Source organism: Labrus bergylta, chromosome 23 (genome assembly GCF_963930695.1).
Source record: "Labrus bergylta chromosome 23, fLabBer1.1, whole genome shotgun sequence".
Lineage (NCBI taxonomy): Eukaryota > Metazoa > Chordata > Actinopteri > Labriformes > Labridae > Labrus > Labrus bergylta.
Genome location: NC_089217.1, coordinates 13,430,724 through 13,449,695, shown reverse-complemented (window position 1 = coordinate 13,449,695; position 18,972 = coordinate 13,430,724). Strand labels below are relative to the sequence as shown.

At 42.2% G+C, this 18,972-nt stretch overlaps 2 protein-coding genes across 3 annotated transcripts; both read right to left on the bottom strand.

Moving 5' to 3' along the window:
• Window positions 1-3,141: 3,141 nt before the first annotated feature.
• Window positions 3,142-6,477, bottom strand: ndufa5 (NADH:ubiquinone oxidoreductase subunit A5). Its single transcript, XM_020644693.3, has 5 exons — window positions 6,377-6,477; window positions 5,176-5,220; window positions 4,855-4,971; window positions 3,910-3,975; window positions 3,142-3,335 (listed from the first exon to the last, which is right to left on the bottom strand). The coding sequence occupies exons 1-5, from the start codon at window positions 6,395-6,397 to the stop codon at window positions 3,234-3,236; spliced, it is 351 nt and encodes a 116-aa protein (XP_020500349.1). The 5' UTR covers window positions 6,398-6,477; the 3' UTR covers window positions 3,142-3,233.
• Window positions 6,478-7,543: 1,066 nt separating this feature from the next.
• Window positions 7,544-16,979, bottom strand: aebp2 (AE binding protein 2). 2 transcript variants are annotated; one of them, XM_020644676.3, is made up of 8 exons: window positions 16,291-16,979; window positions 12,422-12,653; window positions 9,960-10,067; window positions 9,225-9,411; window positions 9,005-9,141; window positions 8,863-8,930; window positions 8,353-8,466; window positions 7,544-8,008 (listed from the first exon to the last, which is right to left on the bottom strand). In XM_020644676.3, the coding sequence occupies exons 1-8, from the start codon at window positions 16,845-16,847 to the stop codon at window positions 7,996-7,998; spliced, it is 1,416 nt and encodes a 471-aa protein (XP_020500332.2). In that variant the 5' UTR covers window positions 16,848-16,979; the 3' UTR covers window positions 7,544-7,995. The 2 variants fall into 2 exon arrangements, with proteins under 2 accessions (XP_020500332.2, XP_020500333.2); XM_020644677.3 differs by having other exon boundaries at window positions 9,005-9,129; window positions 16,291-16,978.
• Window positions 16,980-18,972: the final 1,993 nt, after the last annotated feature.

Genomic DNA, 18,972 nt, shown 5'->3' with positions numbered 1-18,972 from the left:
AGACGAGTCAACAAGGCCTATGATGAAAAGTACACCATTCCTACTGTGAAACACGGAGGTGGCTCGCTGATGTTGTGTGAGCTACAAAGGCACAGGCAACTTGGTCAAAATTGATGGCAAGATGAATGCAGCATGTTATTAGAAAATACTGGAGGAAAATTTGCACTCATCAGCCCGGAAGCTGAGCATGGGGTGTACTTGGAAGTACCAACATGACAATGATCCAAAACACAAGGCCAAGTCGACATGTCATTGGCTACAGCAGAAAAAAGTGAAGGTTCTGGAGTGGCCATCTCAGTCTCCTGACCTCAATATCATTGAGCCACTTTGGGAAGATCTCAAACGTGCAGTTCATGGAAGACAGCCCAAGAATTTACCCCTGCATGGAGGCTTTTTGCCAAGAAGAATGGGCAGCTTTACCATCTGAGAAAATTAAGTGCCTCATCCACAACTACCACAAAAGACTTCAAGCTGTAATTGATGTCAAAGGGGGCAATACATGGTATTAAGAACTAGGGTATGTAAACTTTTGACGAGTGTCATTTGGGTAGTTTCTGTTGTCATTATGATTTAAAAAGAACAAACACAATTGTTTGATAATAAATGGCTTCACACAACCACTAACCATGAGTGAAAGAAAAGTTTTTGTATTATCATTCATATTCTCTGAAAAATGACCAAAAAATCACAAATTCTGCCAGGGTATGTAAACTTATGAGCACAACTGTACCTGTCGAAATCTGAAAAAAAACGACATGCATACCTATGTCGAAATTTGGAGAAAAACGGCATACAACCTATGTTGAAATCTGGGGAAAGACGGCATACATACCTATGTCGAAAATTGGAAAAAGAACGACATACAATTAGTTTTTACATGTGCAGGAGGTTCTGTGGGTGTTGAATTACAGTTTCTTATCTTACTGTTTTTATGTAGTTAGTTTGGATTCCGGATGTTTTTAATTTATGTCGAAATTTGGAGAAAATTGAAGAAAAGGACATACATACCTATGTTGAAATTTGGAGAAAACAACATACATACCTATGTCGAAATCTGGGGAAAGACGACATACATACCTATGTTAGAAATTGGATAATAAATCGAAACAAGCGCAATCTTCATTTCCTGTGCGTCAGCGGTGATAAAAGGACAAACACATACCTATGTCGAAAATTTGAAAAAAACGCGTACAGCCTATGTCGATATTTGAAGAAAAACGACATACATACCAATGTCGAAATCTGGGGAAAAACGACATACATAACTATGTCGAAATCTGGGGAAAGACGACATACATAACTATGTCGAAAATTGGGAAAAAACGACATACATACCAATGTCGAAATCTGGGGAAAAACGACATACATACCAATGTCGAAATCTGGGGAAAGACGACATACATAACTATGTCGAAAATTGGGAAAAAACGACATACATACCTATGTCGAAATTTGGAGAAAACGACATACATACCTATGTCGAAATTTGGAGAAAACGACATACTATGGAAGCAGTGTTGTACCTGTGTCGATGTCGATGTATGAAGAAAGACGACATACATACCTATGTTAGAAATTGGTTAATAAATCGAAACAAGTGCAATCTTCACTTCCTGTGCGTCAGCGGTGATAAAAGGACAAACACATACATACATACCTATGTCGAAATTCGAAAAAACAGCATACAACCTATGTCGAAAATTGAAGAAACCGACATACATATCTATGTCGAAATCTGGGGAAAGACGACATACATACCTATGTCGAAAATTGAAGAAAACGACATACATACCTATGTTGATATTCAAAGAAAAAACGGCATACAACCTATGTCGAAATTTGGAGAAAACGACATACATACCTATGTTAGAAATTGGTTAATAAATCGAAACAAGTGCAATCTTCACTTCCTGTGCGTCAGCGGTGATAAAAGGACAAACACATACATACATACCTATGTCGATATTTGAAGAAAACGGCATACATACCTATGTCGATATTTGAAGAAAACGGCATACATACCTATGTCGATATTTGAAGAAAACGGCATACATACCTATGTCGAAAATTGAAGAAAACGACATACATACATATGTTGATATTCAAAGAAAAAACGGCATACAACCTATGTCGAAATTTGGAGAAAAACGACATACATACCTATGTCGAAATCTGGGGAAAGACGACATACATATCTATTTCGAAATCTGGAGAAAAACAACATACATATCCATGTGGAAATCTAGAGAAAATTTGAAAAAAACGCATACAACCTATGTCGAAATTTGGAGAAAACGACATACATACCTATGTCGATGTATGAAGAAAAACAACATACATACCTATGTAAATATTTGAAATTTACCGTATGTCAAAATTTGAAAAAAAACGACATACATACCTATGTCGAAAATTGGAGAAAACGACATACATACCTATGTCGAAAATTGGAAAAAAAAAAGGCATACAACCTATGTCGATATCTGGGGGAAAACGACATACATCGGAAAAATTACAAAATGAAAAAACAAAAGGAAGGGAGTAATCCGTCCAAAAAAAAGAAAGAAAAAAAGTCTAATAAATGGCATACATACGTCGGAAAAAAAAAATGTTCATGTCTGTGTAAGTATGCATGAATGAATGTATGCATTTATGTACAGTATATATATATATATGTATGTACCCACGTATGCATGTATGAATACAGGTATGTACGTCTTTTTTTCCAATTTTCGACATAAGGAAGGAATGAATGTATGCATGCATGTATGTTTATATGTGCATGTATGTACACAAACACACACACATTAACTAACTAACGTTAACATATATTTGAGTTGTAAGGAACTCCTCTGCTCATCTTGAACCTGTTGTCTGCATGTAAAATCAACTGCTCTTTGCAGGTCATGATTTATTTGGCTATAGCACATGGTACATATTATCATGTAGTGCTCCCTCTGTTCCACTCGTAGGGGCGCTCTGGAGGCCTATGTGCAGGTACAACACTGCTTCCAAGTTTTGATCCTTGACATGTTTCTTTCAGTATACTCTTGACCTGTGTGTTATGATTGGACTTGTGTAATCGTGTGTGTAAATTAATCTGTGAGATGTTAATTGAAGACACTGGAGAATACATGGGGGTATATTGAAGGATTTTTATTTTGTACAGTACTTCATTGGAAGCAGGGGTTCGGAAAACACACACACACACAGTATGTATACACAGGGTGTATTCAGATGGGCCATTTCCACTGGTTAGGAGGAGGCTCCTCGATCAGCGGCTCCCAGGGCTTCCACTCCGACATCTTCCTGGACAGAGCCAGCTCACACTCCGCCTGCACACAGGAAACACACAGACTTAATATACATATATACATATATACAGTAATACTAAGAGAAGATACAAGGCTGGAAAGCAAAACTGTTTCCAAGTAGGAGTTTCAAAACTATAAAGAAACAACATGTCTCAAATGTAAACACATCTTTCTTACTTATTCCTCTGCGTGTCTGACCATTTGTTTTTACTGTGTGGATGAAAATTAAAGCTCAAGATCTATATCCAAATCAGCCATGCATCAGAGATCCCTTCATCTCAAATACACTAAGCTAAACGGATGTATCACACCAGTACTTGAAGTGTGCATTAAGTAGGACAGGATCACTCAAAGATTTAGCAATAAAAACACCAGGGCTGTGAAGACAACCATGACACGTCTTTAATTAGAGCTCCAGCTGGGTAAACGACATGAGCTTCAGTGAATACATAAAAGACTCAACACCTTTACTGAACAACAGGCAGAATGTGATCAGAGTCATATCACTAAACAGCCTCCTGAAACCATCAAAGGTGTTCGATATACTCAGTCCACCAGCTGACCGTGTGGGATAAACATTGCGACGGTGACCTACCTGGAAAATGACTTCTTCAATCTGCCCACAGTTGATCTTCTTCTCCAGTTTCTCCACATCGGGCTCCTGAGGAGAGAGAAACACGTCAGTCATAGAGAAAAACAGAACAAACTACAAAATCCTTAAAAACACACACACAAAAAGTGATCATGCAGAACTAAGATAATAACACACAAACATGTGAAAAGAATATTTCAGAACATTTTACTGAAATTTGAATAAAATTGTATCTCAACAAAACGCTGTCTTGTGTTGTTATTTTTTCCAAATATTTTTTAAAGATGTTTGAAGACGTTTTTCTTGATGACCTAATCTCCATCTTAGACCGGCGCACTAAACCAAGACGGACTAAAACTCAGACTGAACCTGTGTCAGGAGTGTTCTGTGTTCGTGGGCGGGTCAGTGAGGGCTCAGGTTTGTATAAAAAGGAGGAAAAATAACAAAACTATTACAAGTGGCCTGGAGACAAGCATCAGCAAGAGTTTAAAGGGACGAAATCAACACGTGCAGTGTGTGTTTGTGACATAAAGGTTTTTATATATGTAATTAAACTACTAAATCAGAAAGCCATCATGTAAATCCTCACCAACAACACGACAAACGTGTGATACATCGCTGCAACAGTGAGAAACCCGTTTTTGTCACATGCAGGTTAACTTCTGTGGAACAAACGGCAGCACGCGTACATTAAAGTTAACTTAAGAGGGGGCAGAACGTCATCAAATCACTATAAACATGGAAAAAGTCCCAATCAGAAAGTCTGCAGATCTGTGGACTCAAATGTAAGGCTGCCGTGGTAACCGCAAGAATGAATTACCGCGGTCATGTTCAGATGGACACAAAGGCAACTGCACTGATACCTAAACTAAATGCAGCATCTCTGCTTTCAGTCAAAGGAGAAGCCGCTGATTCAGACGATGCAGTTTGTAAAAACTAATGACTTACTGCTTTAACGTGGTTGAACCTCTCGCTGACCAGCTGCTCCGTGTACTTCCTGTAGGCTGCGTCCTGTGGCATGGTCTGCACGGACGCCAGAATCTTTGAGTACAGAATCCTCAGACGCTGAGAGAAGAACGGAGAAGATGGTCAGTTTAAAAATACTCACAAAGTGAAAGTTGTAGTAAGGTTATCAAGCTCTTTATTTGAAATATAGACATGAACAACATCAAAATGCAACTGTGTGTGTGTGTGTGTGTGTGTGTGTGTGTGTGTGTGTGTGTGTGTGTGTGTGTGTGTGTGTGTGTGTGTGTGTGCGCGCGCGCTCACCTCATGTGGATTCTGGGACACGGCCAGGCCGACCAGGCCCGTCGTCTGGAGGAGAAGAAGAGGAGGAAAGATGCTTTTTAACTCTGAATCACTTTTCAACATATAAACGTTAAACTTGTTTCTGATCAACACGTCTGATGTGAATGAAGAACGCTTCTATCCACCATAGTAAAATAATAAATAAATAAAACATTCACACTTTAAACAATAAACTAATTCCTACGAGTTTATCAGTAGAGCAGGTTTTTTGATTGAACTTTTAAATAGTGAAGTACTTAAATAATATCATTCTACCTTTATTAACAAAGTGAACTGCTCTCTTCGTTTGATCAAAGCTCGGATTCAAACCCTGTTTGTGCCTCTTCCCTGTTAAATATCTATCTCTCTATTTATCCTGAGGGAAATTCAAAGCATCCAGTAGCAGATTATCAAAAAAAACACATTGGATAAAACATTTATTGGGGCACAGGTGGGCTAGTGGTTTCCATATACAAAGTCCTGACCTGGGACTCCTAAGACCTGTACCAAGATCATTTAAATGAACCCGTGCATGAATAAGAATGAAAAACAATAAACTCTTTACAATTTAAACTACTGATCACAATTAGACAGATTAGAGGACCCTGGGGATTTGTGCCATAAAAAGAAGCACTTTTAGTATTTTAACAATCTGTTAATATCTATACAGTTTTTTACATTAATATTATTGTTTTGTTTTTTCACTGTTTGTTCTGTTTTTCTAACTTGTGAGCTATGGGACACTCCTGAGGGGATGAATTGTCTATCTATCTGTCAGAAACAGCAGTGTTTGTGTGGAGTTGGTGTATAATTTAAGATATTAGCATGTAAACAGATATTTACTGATGTTTGGAGCCATGTTAGAAAATCTAGAGACTTGTATTACCTATTGTTACAACATAATATCCCAGGAAAGTCACTCAACTGCCTTTAAAACGGGTCATTAAAAACCTAAAATCAGAAGAATTTAACCACTATGTCTCCTCCAGCCTCACCTAGCCTCAGGGCTAACAGAACAGCTAACAAGCTAACACATAGCAGCGTCTCCTTCAAACTACAAACGGAACTAACATCGCAGATACTCAGTCAGGAAGTAGCTTAAGGAGTATAAACTGAGCTGGAAATGTAGGATGTATGTGATGTATTCTACTCACTAAATCAAAAACATGACCTCTACACGTACCTTCTTCAACAGACCAGCCATTCTCCTCTGTGGACACGGCTTCCGGATCCGTCGACAACTTCCGGGTATTTAAAGTGACGTCACCAACTGAACCAGAAACTGTTTTTGTTTTTTTTGTTTTTTTCCACGATGGGAACTCACTGTAAACAATCTTAAATGTATTGATTTTGTTTGGTAAATATTACATTCACATGGAATTAAAAAATACCCAAAATACAACAATTCAAATAGATATAGAAAACTACATTCAGTCTTTACAACAGACTGAAAGCAGAGAAAACATAAGAACTTAAATATTTTACTTTAATTCTGTATTTTCGATACCGCTATGTATATATCTAAATAGTTTTACATGGTTGAATATTGTTTGTTTCTTTTCTGTTTTGCTTATCTTCGTGTTTTTTTTTTAAATTGTGTTGTCACTTATTTAAAATAAAAAGTTTTGATTATTTAATCAATTTGTTTTCATCCGAGAAAACTGTCGGATCATATAATGGCCTGGGAGTGAGATATACTGTATGAAAGTATTTTGTATTTATTTGATCTGTTAATACTGAACGTTTTTTTTGTTGTTGCATAAATTAAACAATAATGGTAAGTTTTTTTTATTTTAATTTGAACCTTTTGATATATTTACATACAATATTAAACTTACTTTTTCAAAAGTTAACTTTCCTGAATCTGAGATCGGGCTGAGTTCAGTAAAATTCAGGGAAAAACAGGAAATGTTTCATCAGAATCAGGAAGGAATTTACCCTAAAAGATTTCATTATTGTCGACAAAGTAAACTCCAGCATTTTAAACATATGATTCCGTACATGGGGCTTGAACTAAACGCCAACATCACCCCCATTTATCAATGTTTTAAATTAAATGTATGTGGTTCAACCCTAGACTCACTTTCATCTATCATATCCAATTGTACTTCATGTAAACATTTACCAGATGTCAACTATTGATGGGTGTCTTGGTGGTCCCGTCTTCACTCGGAGTGATCAGGTCCCAGATAAAGCTCCATGAAGAGTTTGACCTTCTGTTCATTTGCAGTCAACCCTTCCTTAGCTTTTCTCATGATATGGCTCCCCCTGGTGGCCAAAACTGTGGCCTACAACACACAACCAGCCTGTACTCGTGAAACTCAGTAGCAGGTAAAGACTTCAGACGGAGAGGATTTTAGAAACTTTAATGACGTCAAACCACAGCAATGCCAGCTATATGCACATGATCAATATCATCAGTGTTTTTAAAGATCTATTTAAAAATGTTTGGCTGAAAAAAGACATCTATCTACAGTACAGTACAAAATATCAAAGTATAAAAATATATTACAAATCTCAGTTATTTACAAAGACAGCTTTTCTCTACATGTGTGTCTAACTGTCTACAGCTCTGTCAGTTAGTTTTCAGTCTAGTTGTTTCCTAAAACGAGCAACGCGTCTTCAGTATACTTCAGCACCTAAAGGAGACGACACCGGAGGCCTAAGACGGCCTCCACGAGTACGCCACTAAACTCCCAGCATCCTCTGAGAGAGGAGGGAGGAGAGGAAGGTCAAGATGGAGGCGTTCCCTCCTCAATGATGATGAATTAGTGGAAAGGGATGGAGTTCCTCTGGAGGGGGTTAGAAAAACATCCTGTGGGAGGAAAAATAGTCAGATATTTTCCTCTTTTTTTTTTTTTTTTTAACAAACATGTAGAAATGGAAAGGTAAACATATAAACACACTATTATATGACTTTGGGTTATTTAACTTCAACATCGTCCTGTACAATACCTACATTTCATTGAGAAAATCTGAACTAAATATAAAGATGATTTTATTTAAGTACACTGGCTTCTTCACATGGGACTGGTGCCGCTGTTGTGCAGAGATTGAAGCAGAAAACATCCAAAAGTTTGCATACACACACATACACATACACACACATACACACACATCCCCCCCCCCCACACCACACACACACACACACACACACACCTGTAGATGTTGGGGTCCAGGAGCACAGCCGTGTCTGTGGGCAGTTGGGACAGATGAACCACTTTTGTCTTCTGCTGCAGTCTGTCGCTCTCGTTCACCCAAACATCTGGCAGTCTGATAGACAAAAGACAACATTTGTTTCTGCGCTCTGAATAAAAAAAAAAACATCACGTCACATCTGCTTTCCTCCTCACATGTCAAATACTAATTTATGATTTCTGGATTTTGCGTGGTACCACATCAGCTGTACCACAAATCAAAAAACTGAGGGGATCTTCAGCTGTGAAATCTTTGTGTGTAATTCCGTTTCAATGCCACAAGAGGGAGACTGGAGCAGAGGAGGGATGAAAAGAGGAGAAATAGGAGGAGAACAGGAGGAGGGGGAAAAAGAAGAGGAGGAAAAGAAGAGGAGGAGGAGAAAATAGATGGGGAAGAAGAAGAGGAGAAAAAAAGAATAGGAGGAGGAGGACAAAAAAGAAGAAGAGGGGGAAGAGGAGGAGCAGTACTTACATGTCCTCTGGTGCCCAGTGTAACAAGACCTTCACTTTTCCGGAATCCTCTTTCCTCCTCGCTATTACCTGAAAACACAAACACACGGATAAAGCTGCTGCTCACAATGTGTGCGTGTGCGTGTGCGTGTGCGTGCCCCCACCGTGCTGTGGAAGACCACACTGTGTCCGTTGCCCAGACTCTCGATGTGTGTTGCCAGGTTGAGGCAGATTGCTCGATGGCGGATGGCGTCCATTGTCTGAGCATCAAAGAAGTCGTGAGGTCGAGCTGGAAAAGTCACTAAAAAGTTAAAATATTATATGAAATATCCCAATAAGTACAAACACAGAGTCAAAAACAGTATGTGTATGTGTGTAACGTACGTAGGGAGCGCTTGTGTTTGTTCTTCATTTTCCTCCTCTTGTTGAGTCCGGCCTTGGACGGAGACTCCTCCTTCACTTTGCCCTGATTGGACATCTTGGACGAACTCTGGGAGCTGAAGTGGGTGGGGACATGTCTGGCTAGCCCCCCCTGAGAGGCAAACGTGGCGTTGCAGCCCCCCACCACACACTGAGGGGACACACAAAAAGATTCATACAGAGGTGTTATCATGTCTATAAACCCCTCTATTTCAGCCCTGCTCAGAACAGGCTGTTTCTGTGTCTGTACCTTTAAATATGTAAATGAGCTGTGTCTGACCACGCCCCCTCTCTGGAAGGGCTTGTGTGTCTCGGGCTTTCTCGCTCCATGTCCTATTGTTTACAGTGAGAAGGCAGACTCAGAGGGCAGAACAAACACCTAGCTGTGGGAGTGTCACCCACCTGGGGGAGGGGCTACTGCCCTTTGTGATGTCATGAAGGGAAAATCTCCAAACGTTCTGTTTGAGCACACGTTTTCTGAAAAGTGGAGCAGGTAAAAGACGGAGAGGATGGACTTTTCTTACAATTGGGGGGTTTGTAGAAAGACTAGGGACACATAAGAGTTAGAGAAACATGGTGACGTGGATTTTATATAATATGTGACCTTTAATGTTAATGATGCATGATTGTTGTCTATTTATGACTGCAGCAGGGATGAAGAGCCATGCCATGACAGTGTGTGTGTGTGTGTGTTTTCACCTTGAATGGCTTGTCCCCGCTGTGTGTCAGCATGTGTCTCTGCAGCCAACTCTGACTTGTGGACGGTGTCTTGTACACCTTGCAGCCCTTCCACATACACACAAACACCTGTGTGGAAAAACAAAACACAAACACACAGAGAAACTGATTAACAAGATAGAAACAGAAGATGCTCTTTCTCCAACAGCTGTTTGTATAACAAAATTTGTTGAATCAAGTTTAAATCTACAACTACAGTGAAGCGGATGTGGACAACTTATTTCGGGCTTCCTGGACTTTGGATCTGACAAAAGGAAATGTAACATGCTATGTTGAAGTGCTGGCTTCTCTGACAACAATGCAGCAGCCAGTATGTCCTCCTTCTAACTTTAGATTCTGCTCCTGAATGCTCTGGATTTGTTTGGACCAGAGAAGGTAGGCGGTTTTAAGGCACCCCCCACACGGCCATTTTGGATGCCCCTCGGTTTGCCAGATATGAGAGCAGTTATCAGGTCAAACCAACAGGTGTTGCAGCGATGGAAGCGGGCAAGAGAAGTGGTTCAGATAGAAGTGATTGTACCCGACCTAAAAAGCCTCTGCATGTTTCTAATAAGCTCCACGAGCAGAAACGTGCTCAAACTAGGATCAATATTGGAGATGCTTTTGAAAAATGAAGAGAGGTTAGAACACAGAAAGGTTTACAGACCGATGCAGAGCTGGCTAAACAGAGTCCACCACATGGCAACCTGCGTGAGCATCGACTCTCAAGAGGAGAAGGGGGGGGGGGGGGGGGGGCGCGGGGGGAGACAGATCTCTACAATTTGGACTGCAGTACCCATTTTAAACAGTTTAAACAGAGTTACATATTGCTCCTACAGTGTTTGAGTGCAATGATATATTCAAACAGTTTTCCTTGCGCTTAAGCCTAGGGCGCTCAAATTTCCTCCATGAGCTTGACGTCTTTCACGCCCTCTTAAACTGAAATTAGAAAAAAAACATTTTCTGCTTTTTGATACAAAAACAGAGAACACAAGTGAGGAAAGTCATTCTTAGTTCATTTTATAACACCAAAGCATTTAGAGTGAGAGGAAAGTTCAAAAAAATTCAACCATTCTGCACGTCTTGAAAATGAAACATGGACTGCACTTTAAGTCCTCCGTTTAGTTTGAGTTCAAGAGTTCTAGGCGCTGTTCAGTTAGATAAATCATTCTACATGTAAAAACTCCTTAGTCATCACTATATATCTAGGGTTGATACCCGTCTGTGTGGTGTTTTAGTGTGCTGGGAAAACAGAGCTCTGATAAAACGATGATGTAAGCCTGTCCTTCTCCGTCTTACATCATCGCTCGCCTCTTAGTGAGAAGATTCATCCACTGCTGATCATATCGAGGCTGAGATGAACACGTGTTTTTGGATGAATGATGAGATGGTAAATGGACTTGAGCTTGTATATTTCTTTTCTAGTCTTCTGACTCCTCAAAGAGCTTTTACACTGCAGGTCACACCTACACATTCACACCCTGATGGTAGAGGCTGCTGAGTAAAGAGTCCATCAGTATTAACTCAGCCATTCATACACATTAACACGCCGCAGACAAAAAAGCGGGAGAAATTTGGGGTTAAGCTCCTTGCCCGAGGACACACTGGACATGTTGCTACAGGAGCTGGGGAACGAATCTGAATGTTTAGATATTTTTAAATCAGCTGCCTTGTGAGATCCAATGATGTCAAAGCTCCACACTCATTAACATGAGTGGATTGGAGGGTTAAAGACGCACAAAAAGGTTTGAGATTGGTCTGTGGTTACTCGGATAGCGCTTTCACACTTCCAGAAAAACTCCTGATATTTGCAGGAGGAGCTGCATGTGTGAACGCAAACAGCCAAACTTCTTCGGGCAGTTTCTTCTGCCAGCCTCATCGTATTTTTTCCACATGAAGTCAGAACGCAACCCATTCACCTGGAGCGAGTGGGAGGGGGCGGTGACGTTTATTCCGTGATCGCCGCACGACCATAGACTGTCTGCACGCCACCTCTACCATCTCCGTGCTCTAATGAACCTGCTGCATTATGTTTCCTGTTCTCCAGAATGTTCTTCTCCACTCTTTAGTTCACATTGAGATCCTGATCAACTACACGTAGCATTGATAGAAAGACAAATATTCTCATTATAGAGTCGTATAGAGGACTCTGTTATTCGTTCGTTGTTCTTCTTACATCATGTCTTGACCCCCCCCCCCCCCCCCCCCCCCCCCCCCCCCGAGGATTTATCTCCACCTGATCGGATGTCACCGTAACATCTGTCGATTTCTTCCTGCTTCATTGTGTGGTTGAATCAGATAACGTTCCCTAACGGGGATTTTCATTCACGACTAACACCTGCAGTTATTTGATACCTCTGGACTTCACCTTGCAGCCTTCAGCTTTGCAACAACGTTCACACACGATGCACACGCATTCAGGACCCTGACAGTGAGACACGTACCCCTCCTCTCTGGCCGTCCACGTGCGTTGCTCGGATGTGTTCGGCGAGGTCGGGGCTGCTGGGGAAGAGCACCTGGCAGTTATCCCAGCAGCACGTGTAGCTCAGACACTTCCCCCCAGCTGGCACCGAGCCGCTCCCCGCCACAGAACCGCCACTGTGACCGTTCAGCATGGCCGGGGTGGAGCGACCGCTGGACGCCGTGCTCTCCATGTCCATCAGGGTGCTGCTGATACTGCAGAAGAAAACACATGACAGAGACATCGAGACAGTGTTAAAGTCAAACATACAGGGAGAGGAAAACACACCTGACGTCACGACCTTATAAGGGCGTCAAAAGTTTCAGATACGACGTAAGAATAAAAGCGCTGCACGTGTATCCTCTTAACAGTCTCTTAAAAAAGGCCGCTGTATGAACGGCTCTGTTGGTTTTAACTACATGTTTTATATCTGAGATCGTTTTTATTCCTTCACTTTGAGCATCAAACGGAGGAGGTTTGTCGTCAAGGAGCGACGAGGATGTGAGTACACGGCACGATCTGTAGGAGACAAAACTACGGGGGAACATAGGACAAATTGAAAAGAGCGCTGGTGATGTCGACAGCACCTTTCTGAAAAGGCGGAGTGCTCGGGCTGCGCTGTTTCTACGGGTGGTCGCCTACTCCTGCGCTGTCTCTACTCATTGGGAACACAAAAAGATTCTGGTGCTCAGAGGAAAAAAAAAAAAAAGCGCCAGGTGAACACGAGGCCTTAAACACTCTGAACAACAAGAAACAAGTTGGTAATCTCGATGATCTTGTTGTCATCATCACGGGAAGCAAAAATCGCAATGAAACTTGGTGAATTGTCCAGCGCTGATATTAAGTTTTCAACTCTATAAAAATGGCGGTTATTTTAATCACCGTAAAGTAGAAAAACTTCAAAACAAACTTCAGATATTCAGTCGGATTTTTAACTCTGAAACATTTCTATCATACTAATGCTGAAACACAACATCTAAAAACTGCTCAGTGCTGCATACGTGCATGTGCCTGAGAGTGTGTATGTGTGTGTCTGTGTGTGTGTGTCTGTGTGTGTGTGTCTGTGTCTGTGTCTGTGTGTGTGTGTGTGTGTGTGTGTGTGTGTGTGTGTGTGTGTGAGACCATCTGCTCTAGCCATGTCCATACTGGCTCTCGATGGGGGCTCTGCTTACACCCCTTACAAGAGGTCTGACACCCCTGACACACACACACACGAACTTCCAGCTGCCGCTCTGCTCGGCGTGTTGGACAAAAGTTTCAGTGAAGTCTTCCAGCTGCCGCCACAGCAGGATTAGCAGAAGTTGAGACGCTGCCAGGTGTGCAGAAAGTCTCTCATTCAAGATCTAGCGTAACATGTGACCGTCTCAGGTCAGAGGCGTGTTCCTGTGAGCATGCAATTTTAAACATTCTTCAACAACTGGATTCAAATATTATGATGATAAAAATCGGCTAAAACTGGGCGCAGATGGCCTCTCTCTCTCTCTCTCTCTGATTTCAGACTCCATCCACTGTCTTATCTCGAAATAAAAGGCGTAAAAAAAATACCTCATAAGAAAATGTAAAAATGTCTACTGATTCTGAGAAAGTCAAGAATCAAAAGTAAATCTGTTTAGTTCTTCTGAGTCACAGACGTATCTGCTTCTTGTGTTATTTTTTAAAAATTGTGAAAGCTTTCAGTAGGTGGTTCCCCGTCACACAGTGACTGAGCTGAAGTCAAACGTGTCGCTCACCATCAGATCAAATGTTCCCTGACAATAATCCACATCTTACAGCTGCTAAATGAGAAAAGACCGGGTGAACGTTTTCACAATAATTCCCCACAAACAAGTTGTTGAAGACGGGAACGCGAGCGGTGGAGCTTCCAGTGATTGAAAGCTGTTACTCATTCTGTGCCCGAGAGCAGCCGTGTAGGAGTGCATGGTTCAGCTTTTAGTCATCTCCCACCTTGTTGGCACGACTGACGCTCTTGAGCGTGGTGAAACGAGTTCTGGCAGAGGTTTCACGATGTACCTCGCAGTATCACTCGGAATGATTCACACAGTTTCAATCTGTCACCGACACCTCAAGGGGGGGGGGGGGGGGGGGGAGGTCACTTTCTAATGGATCCACAAAGCGTTTCAAGTTCAGAATGAAGGGAGAGGAAAGTGACTGTAAACTGGATCGGATCCTGTCTTCTGTGCTCACCGCAATTTCCTTCAAAGTTTCCTTTCATGTCTAGTTTGTGGTCTGTTACAAAAATTAAAAACCCGGCCGCTAAAAGACCTCGATGTCGGGTAATGAGAAAAACTGTTTATCAATGATAAACTTTGGGAATTTTTGAGTGGATTGCTGTAAGAGACTCGACATGGAACAGAGGAAATAAACTCAACAACAGGCATCGAGTCCGTGAGCAAACGCCAACAAAGTCATCTTAATGATGCAAACACGATCAATAAACAACGATCCCTCAGAGCACGCCGGTGATGTCTGTCGCAAGGAATAGAACGGGGAATACAAAATCAAGAGTCTGAAAGGAATTTACAAATAGAAATGAGTGGACCTGTGGCTCCTTTCCTGTAAATCATTCCCCACTCTTCCTCTCTCTCTCCTGATTTCCGACTCTCTGAAATACAGCCTGAAAATAAAAGTCTAAAAGATTTTGGAACTAATAAATAGCCTAGCAGTCGTGTTGCACGCCCCATGGACGGAGGCTATAGTCCTCTTGCAGCAGCCTTGGGTTCGAATCTGACCTCTGACCTTTGCCCCACTCTCTCCTCCCAACATGTCATCCCCCCCCTTCAGCTGTCCTGTCTAATAAAGGCAAAAAAAATAACTATAAATAAAGAAACAATCAAAGCTGCTTCAGGATCAGACATCAAGGATTTATGTTGTGTGAAATCAATGGGGATTTTAGACCCGTTCAGGGGGGGCTTCATCACCCCTCGAATAACATCAGGGCCATGAGCCCTACCAGATGTTCAAATAACTTTATAGCTATCATTTTGAATAATGTGTGGTGATAATCAAGTAGCATACCTTTATTCATTAATTTTAAGGGTTTTTAATATTGTTTTAGTAGGTTTGAAATAGTTTGCCTTCTCTCTAATAATCTCTTGTTTCCTGTTACATCTGTTTTGTAATCTGTGTGTCCCGGTCTCACCAGCAGCACAACAAATGTCCAAATACAGTCACCTGAACCTGACACAGTCACAGTCTGTACGTGAGACGAGATCACAATCACCTCCTTTAAGGAGAGTTATGTCGGCACAAACTGATAATAACACACCACGTATTTCCACATCAGTCACAAACAGCTGCTGTGACTGAAGACCAGGGCGTAAAGTAAGTGTGAGCAGAAGAAAATCAACGAGTACAACAGATGAACGCTGCCATGTGCTGCTTGTCGTAGGAGCCACACTTAAACACAAGGGACCCCCCTGCTGCCACGAACCAAAACGACCCCCCCCCTCCCCTCTGTTCACGTTAACCGGAGAAAGGAGGACGTTTCCACGATGTGTAATGCTGAAATTCCCATATTGTAACTAAAACTGAACGTTCTAGAATGTTCAAAACTTCGATAAACACGGGGACGTTCTAGAACGGTTCCTTTACTTCTACGTTCCAGAACGGGTTTTAACACTTATATTGGACTCAGGAACGTTCTAGAACGCTGCCGTGTCGTTTGGCTAACTTTCGTGGAACGTCGCACGACTCGAACGTGTTTCGTGGGAAACAATGTCTTCCAGTTAAGGGAGTTTGATGTGAAACAGTGAACCCGGCATCGTGTCGTGACCTCTCTCTCTCCCCCCCTCCGTTAGGCAGCAGAGTAAGGCCTCTGTGCTCTTCCTCACACTGCTCTCTTATCAAACAGACCTGTCCTCTGAATCCATCCGGCTCAGCGGCTCTCCATCCGACGAGGTGAGCTCCACGCTGGCCCGCCTCTTGGTGCCGTGCTCGGCTTTCTCCGCGGTCTTTGTGCGGTCGGCAGGCGGCGAGGAGGACACGCTCTCCCCCTCTCTTTGTTCTTGTTTCAGCACCCGGGAGCCCTCTTGTGCGGAATCAGTGCTACTCGCCAAACTCCCCTGCACGGGACTTTTCCCCGGTTCAGATAGTTCACAGCCGGGTTCACCCTCATCTTTGTCCGTGTTTTCGCTCGGCAACGCTGTTTCTTTGTCGGTGTGGGGAACAGAAGACGGGTTGTCCCCGCCGTCCTCCTCCTCCGCCGCCGCCGCCGCCGCAGCAGCAGCAGCAGCACCACGACCACTGTTCGCGTCCATTCCTTCTCTGTTCTCGTTGTTGTCGCCCGGTTCCCGTTTGGGGTCCGGCACGGCCTGTCCCTCCTCGCCGGTTTCTGCTGTCTCACCGGTGTCGTTTTGATCGGACGTCGGTTGGGAATCTTGTTCGGCCCCTTCGCTCGTTATTTGAGGCATTTCCGAGCAGCACGAGAAGCTATTTTTGTGTTGTTCCTCTCGAAAAGTTGCCCCAGGCTGCCCTTCTTCCTCCACTCACACTCTCCGCTTCAAGCGTAAAACACAGCAGGGGGTTTGCATGACGTCGAGGCTCTGCATCTACACGAGCTGGTCTATTCGAGAGGATGGCTCACTCAATACTCAAACCCGAAATAGCATAACTTTGAGTGTAACACGGTATCAAAAGAAGTGTGAGAAAAGATATGAGAATACATTTAAAAAGTCTGAATTGTTGGTCATTGTAGCACTGTTAGTCAGAGATGTTATCCAGTTTAATTTTAGTGTTCTATGCTTAAAACAAACTTGCAGTATATCTGTCTGTATCTCATCCTTGAGTCATGTGTCCAATATTCATTTCCAGCCTTGTTAACGAGCTCACCTAGCTGTGCACAGAAAAACAAAGTCTCATCCGGGCTCTTCTGCCTCTGCCTACAATTTTACATGGAATATCATTAAAGTGGTCTAAAATGAGAGCTTACTTGCAATACAGTAGAAAAGCGATCACATGGTTGATAAATTATTCGTTTTAGCAAATAGCTGTTTGTGTTTTGGATGTCTGGAGTCCCCGGAGTTTTGTGAAGTTAGACAAGCCAAAATATGTTGGGAACTACTGCCCTAAGTGAACATGTATCCACATGTTTTATTTAACTTTACTTTCCTGAGATAATAAGCCAGACCATGACATGCCATGCTGCCGTCACCCATACTGATGTGAGTAATTAAGCCTATTTCTGTTTTGTGCTTTTGCAACATACAAGAATTATTCTTTATCACGACAAAAAAGAGTTCACAAAAATATGGATGCATGCTACAGACGACATTTTAAGAAATTTGAAGATACATTTATTTTATTTTGGTGCTTTTTGTGCCTTTATTGTAGAGCTAGGACAGTGGATAGTGTCAGAAATCAGGCATATGTAGAGTAAAGAGAGCGACATACTGGAAAGGTGCCACAGGTCGATTTGAACTTGGATCGCCCAGCTGGAGGACTCCAGGCCTCCGCCCTTGGTTGCATGCACTTACCACCTTTCCGCCCCACAAATTAAGATTTTTAAGCGATACAGTTAAAAGTGGTTTCACAATATCAGGTGAAAAGATATTAAGGTTGGTTAAACAAAATCACCACTAGGAGGTGCAGTTTGAACTTTTTTTTCTTTCTTAACGAGTGAGCCATCTTCGTCAACATAGACGATCTCCGGCTTTGTGGCCTCTCAGCTCCACGTGTTCGAACAAACAGAAAAATGATCCAACTCAAAAAGTGCTGAAAAGGCACGTTTTTTATCTCAGCAAGGTGCATATTCCTGCGCGCCCCGCCGCTCCCGTGAGGCGGCTTCAGCCTGCGCGACTCCTGCGGCCGGTCTCCTCCTGAACGAAAGCTCCGTGAACTCTCTCTGGGTGTCTGAGGAGACCAGGAACCGTACTCACATCACTCACCGACTTGTTGCATTGAAACCAAGGCCTGTTGTGCTGCAGCCAGAAAAAAAACGTGCATTAAGCTCCTTTGTCATTGTTTACCAGTAGACCATAAGTCCCGCTTTTCATGGTTCATGATACATCGAAAGTATTCATTAGATTATTCGATTATGAGACTAAATGGTTTCTCTCAGCCTTACATCTCACAGTCAATTAGATGAACGAGCAGGGGCGCTGCTAGTGGTCGTCGTGAAAGATGATCACAAAAAGCCCCCCCACCACAGCCCAAAGTGACCATGCACAACAAACCACACCCTCAAATGTAAAAAAAAAAAAAAAGAACACAAAAAGTTAAAATAAATAATAACTGCCCTTTATATACTCTGAAAGTGACCTGATCACTATCTTTATATCACTCCTGACATTAAGCGAGTCATTATAGGCGAGTTATTTTGTTTTAAAACGACTGAACAGCTTTAAAGAAGTCGAGGAAAACTAGAAACTCTATAATGAATTAAACTATGTTATATCAGTTCTGGCATTGGGACCGTTTTTAAGCGTGTAGCAGATTTGTATTTATGTAAGATTCATGAATTTATGATCTGTTAACCCATCCCAGATTTGCAGGAGCCGGAGATTCGTCCCAACTTTCCTCCCCTGTAGGGCACCCCTG

What these genes read in the sequence shown, in the direction of transcription:
- ndufa5 (XM_020644693.3), bottom strand. Translation starts at nt 6,397, where the DNA reads ATGGCTGGTCTGTTGAAGAAG. An exon ending in TGGCTGGTCTGTTGAAGAAG is followed by an intron (nt 5,221 to 6,376) that starts GTACGTGTAGAG and finishes CTTCTCCTCCAG; the next exon opens with ACGACGGGCCTGGTCGGCCT. An exon ending in TTGAAGAAGTCATTTTCCAG is followed by an intron (nt 3,336 to 3,909) that starts GTAGGTCACCGT and finishes TCCTGTGTGCAG; the next exon opens with GCGGAGTGTGAGCTGGCTCT.
- aebp2 (XM_020644676.3), bottom strand. Translation starts at nt 16,847, where the DNA reads ATGCCTCAAATAACGAGCGAAGGGGCCGAACAAGATTCCCAACCGACG. An exon ending in GCGGGGACAAGCCATTCAAG is followed by an intron (nt 9,412 to 9,959) that starts GTGAAAACACAC and finishes GTGTCCCCTCAG; the next exon opens with TGTGTGGTGGGGGGCTGCAA. An exon ending in CACTGGGCACCAGAGGACAT is followed by an intron (nt 8,467 to 8,862) that starts GTAAGTACTGCT and finishes TTTGTCTATCAG; the next exon opens with ACTGCCAGATGTTTGGGTGA.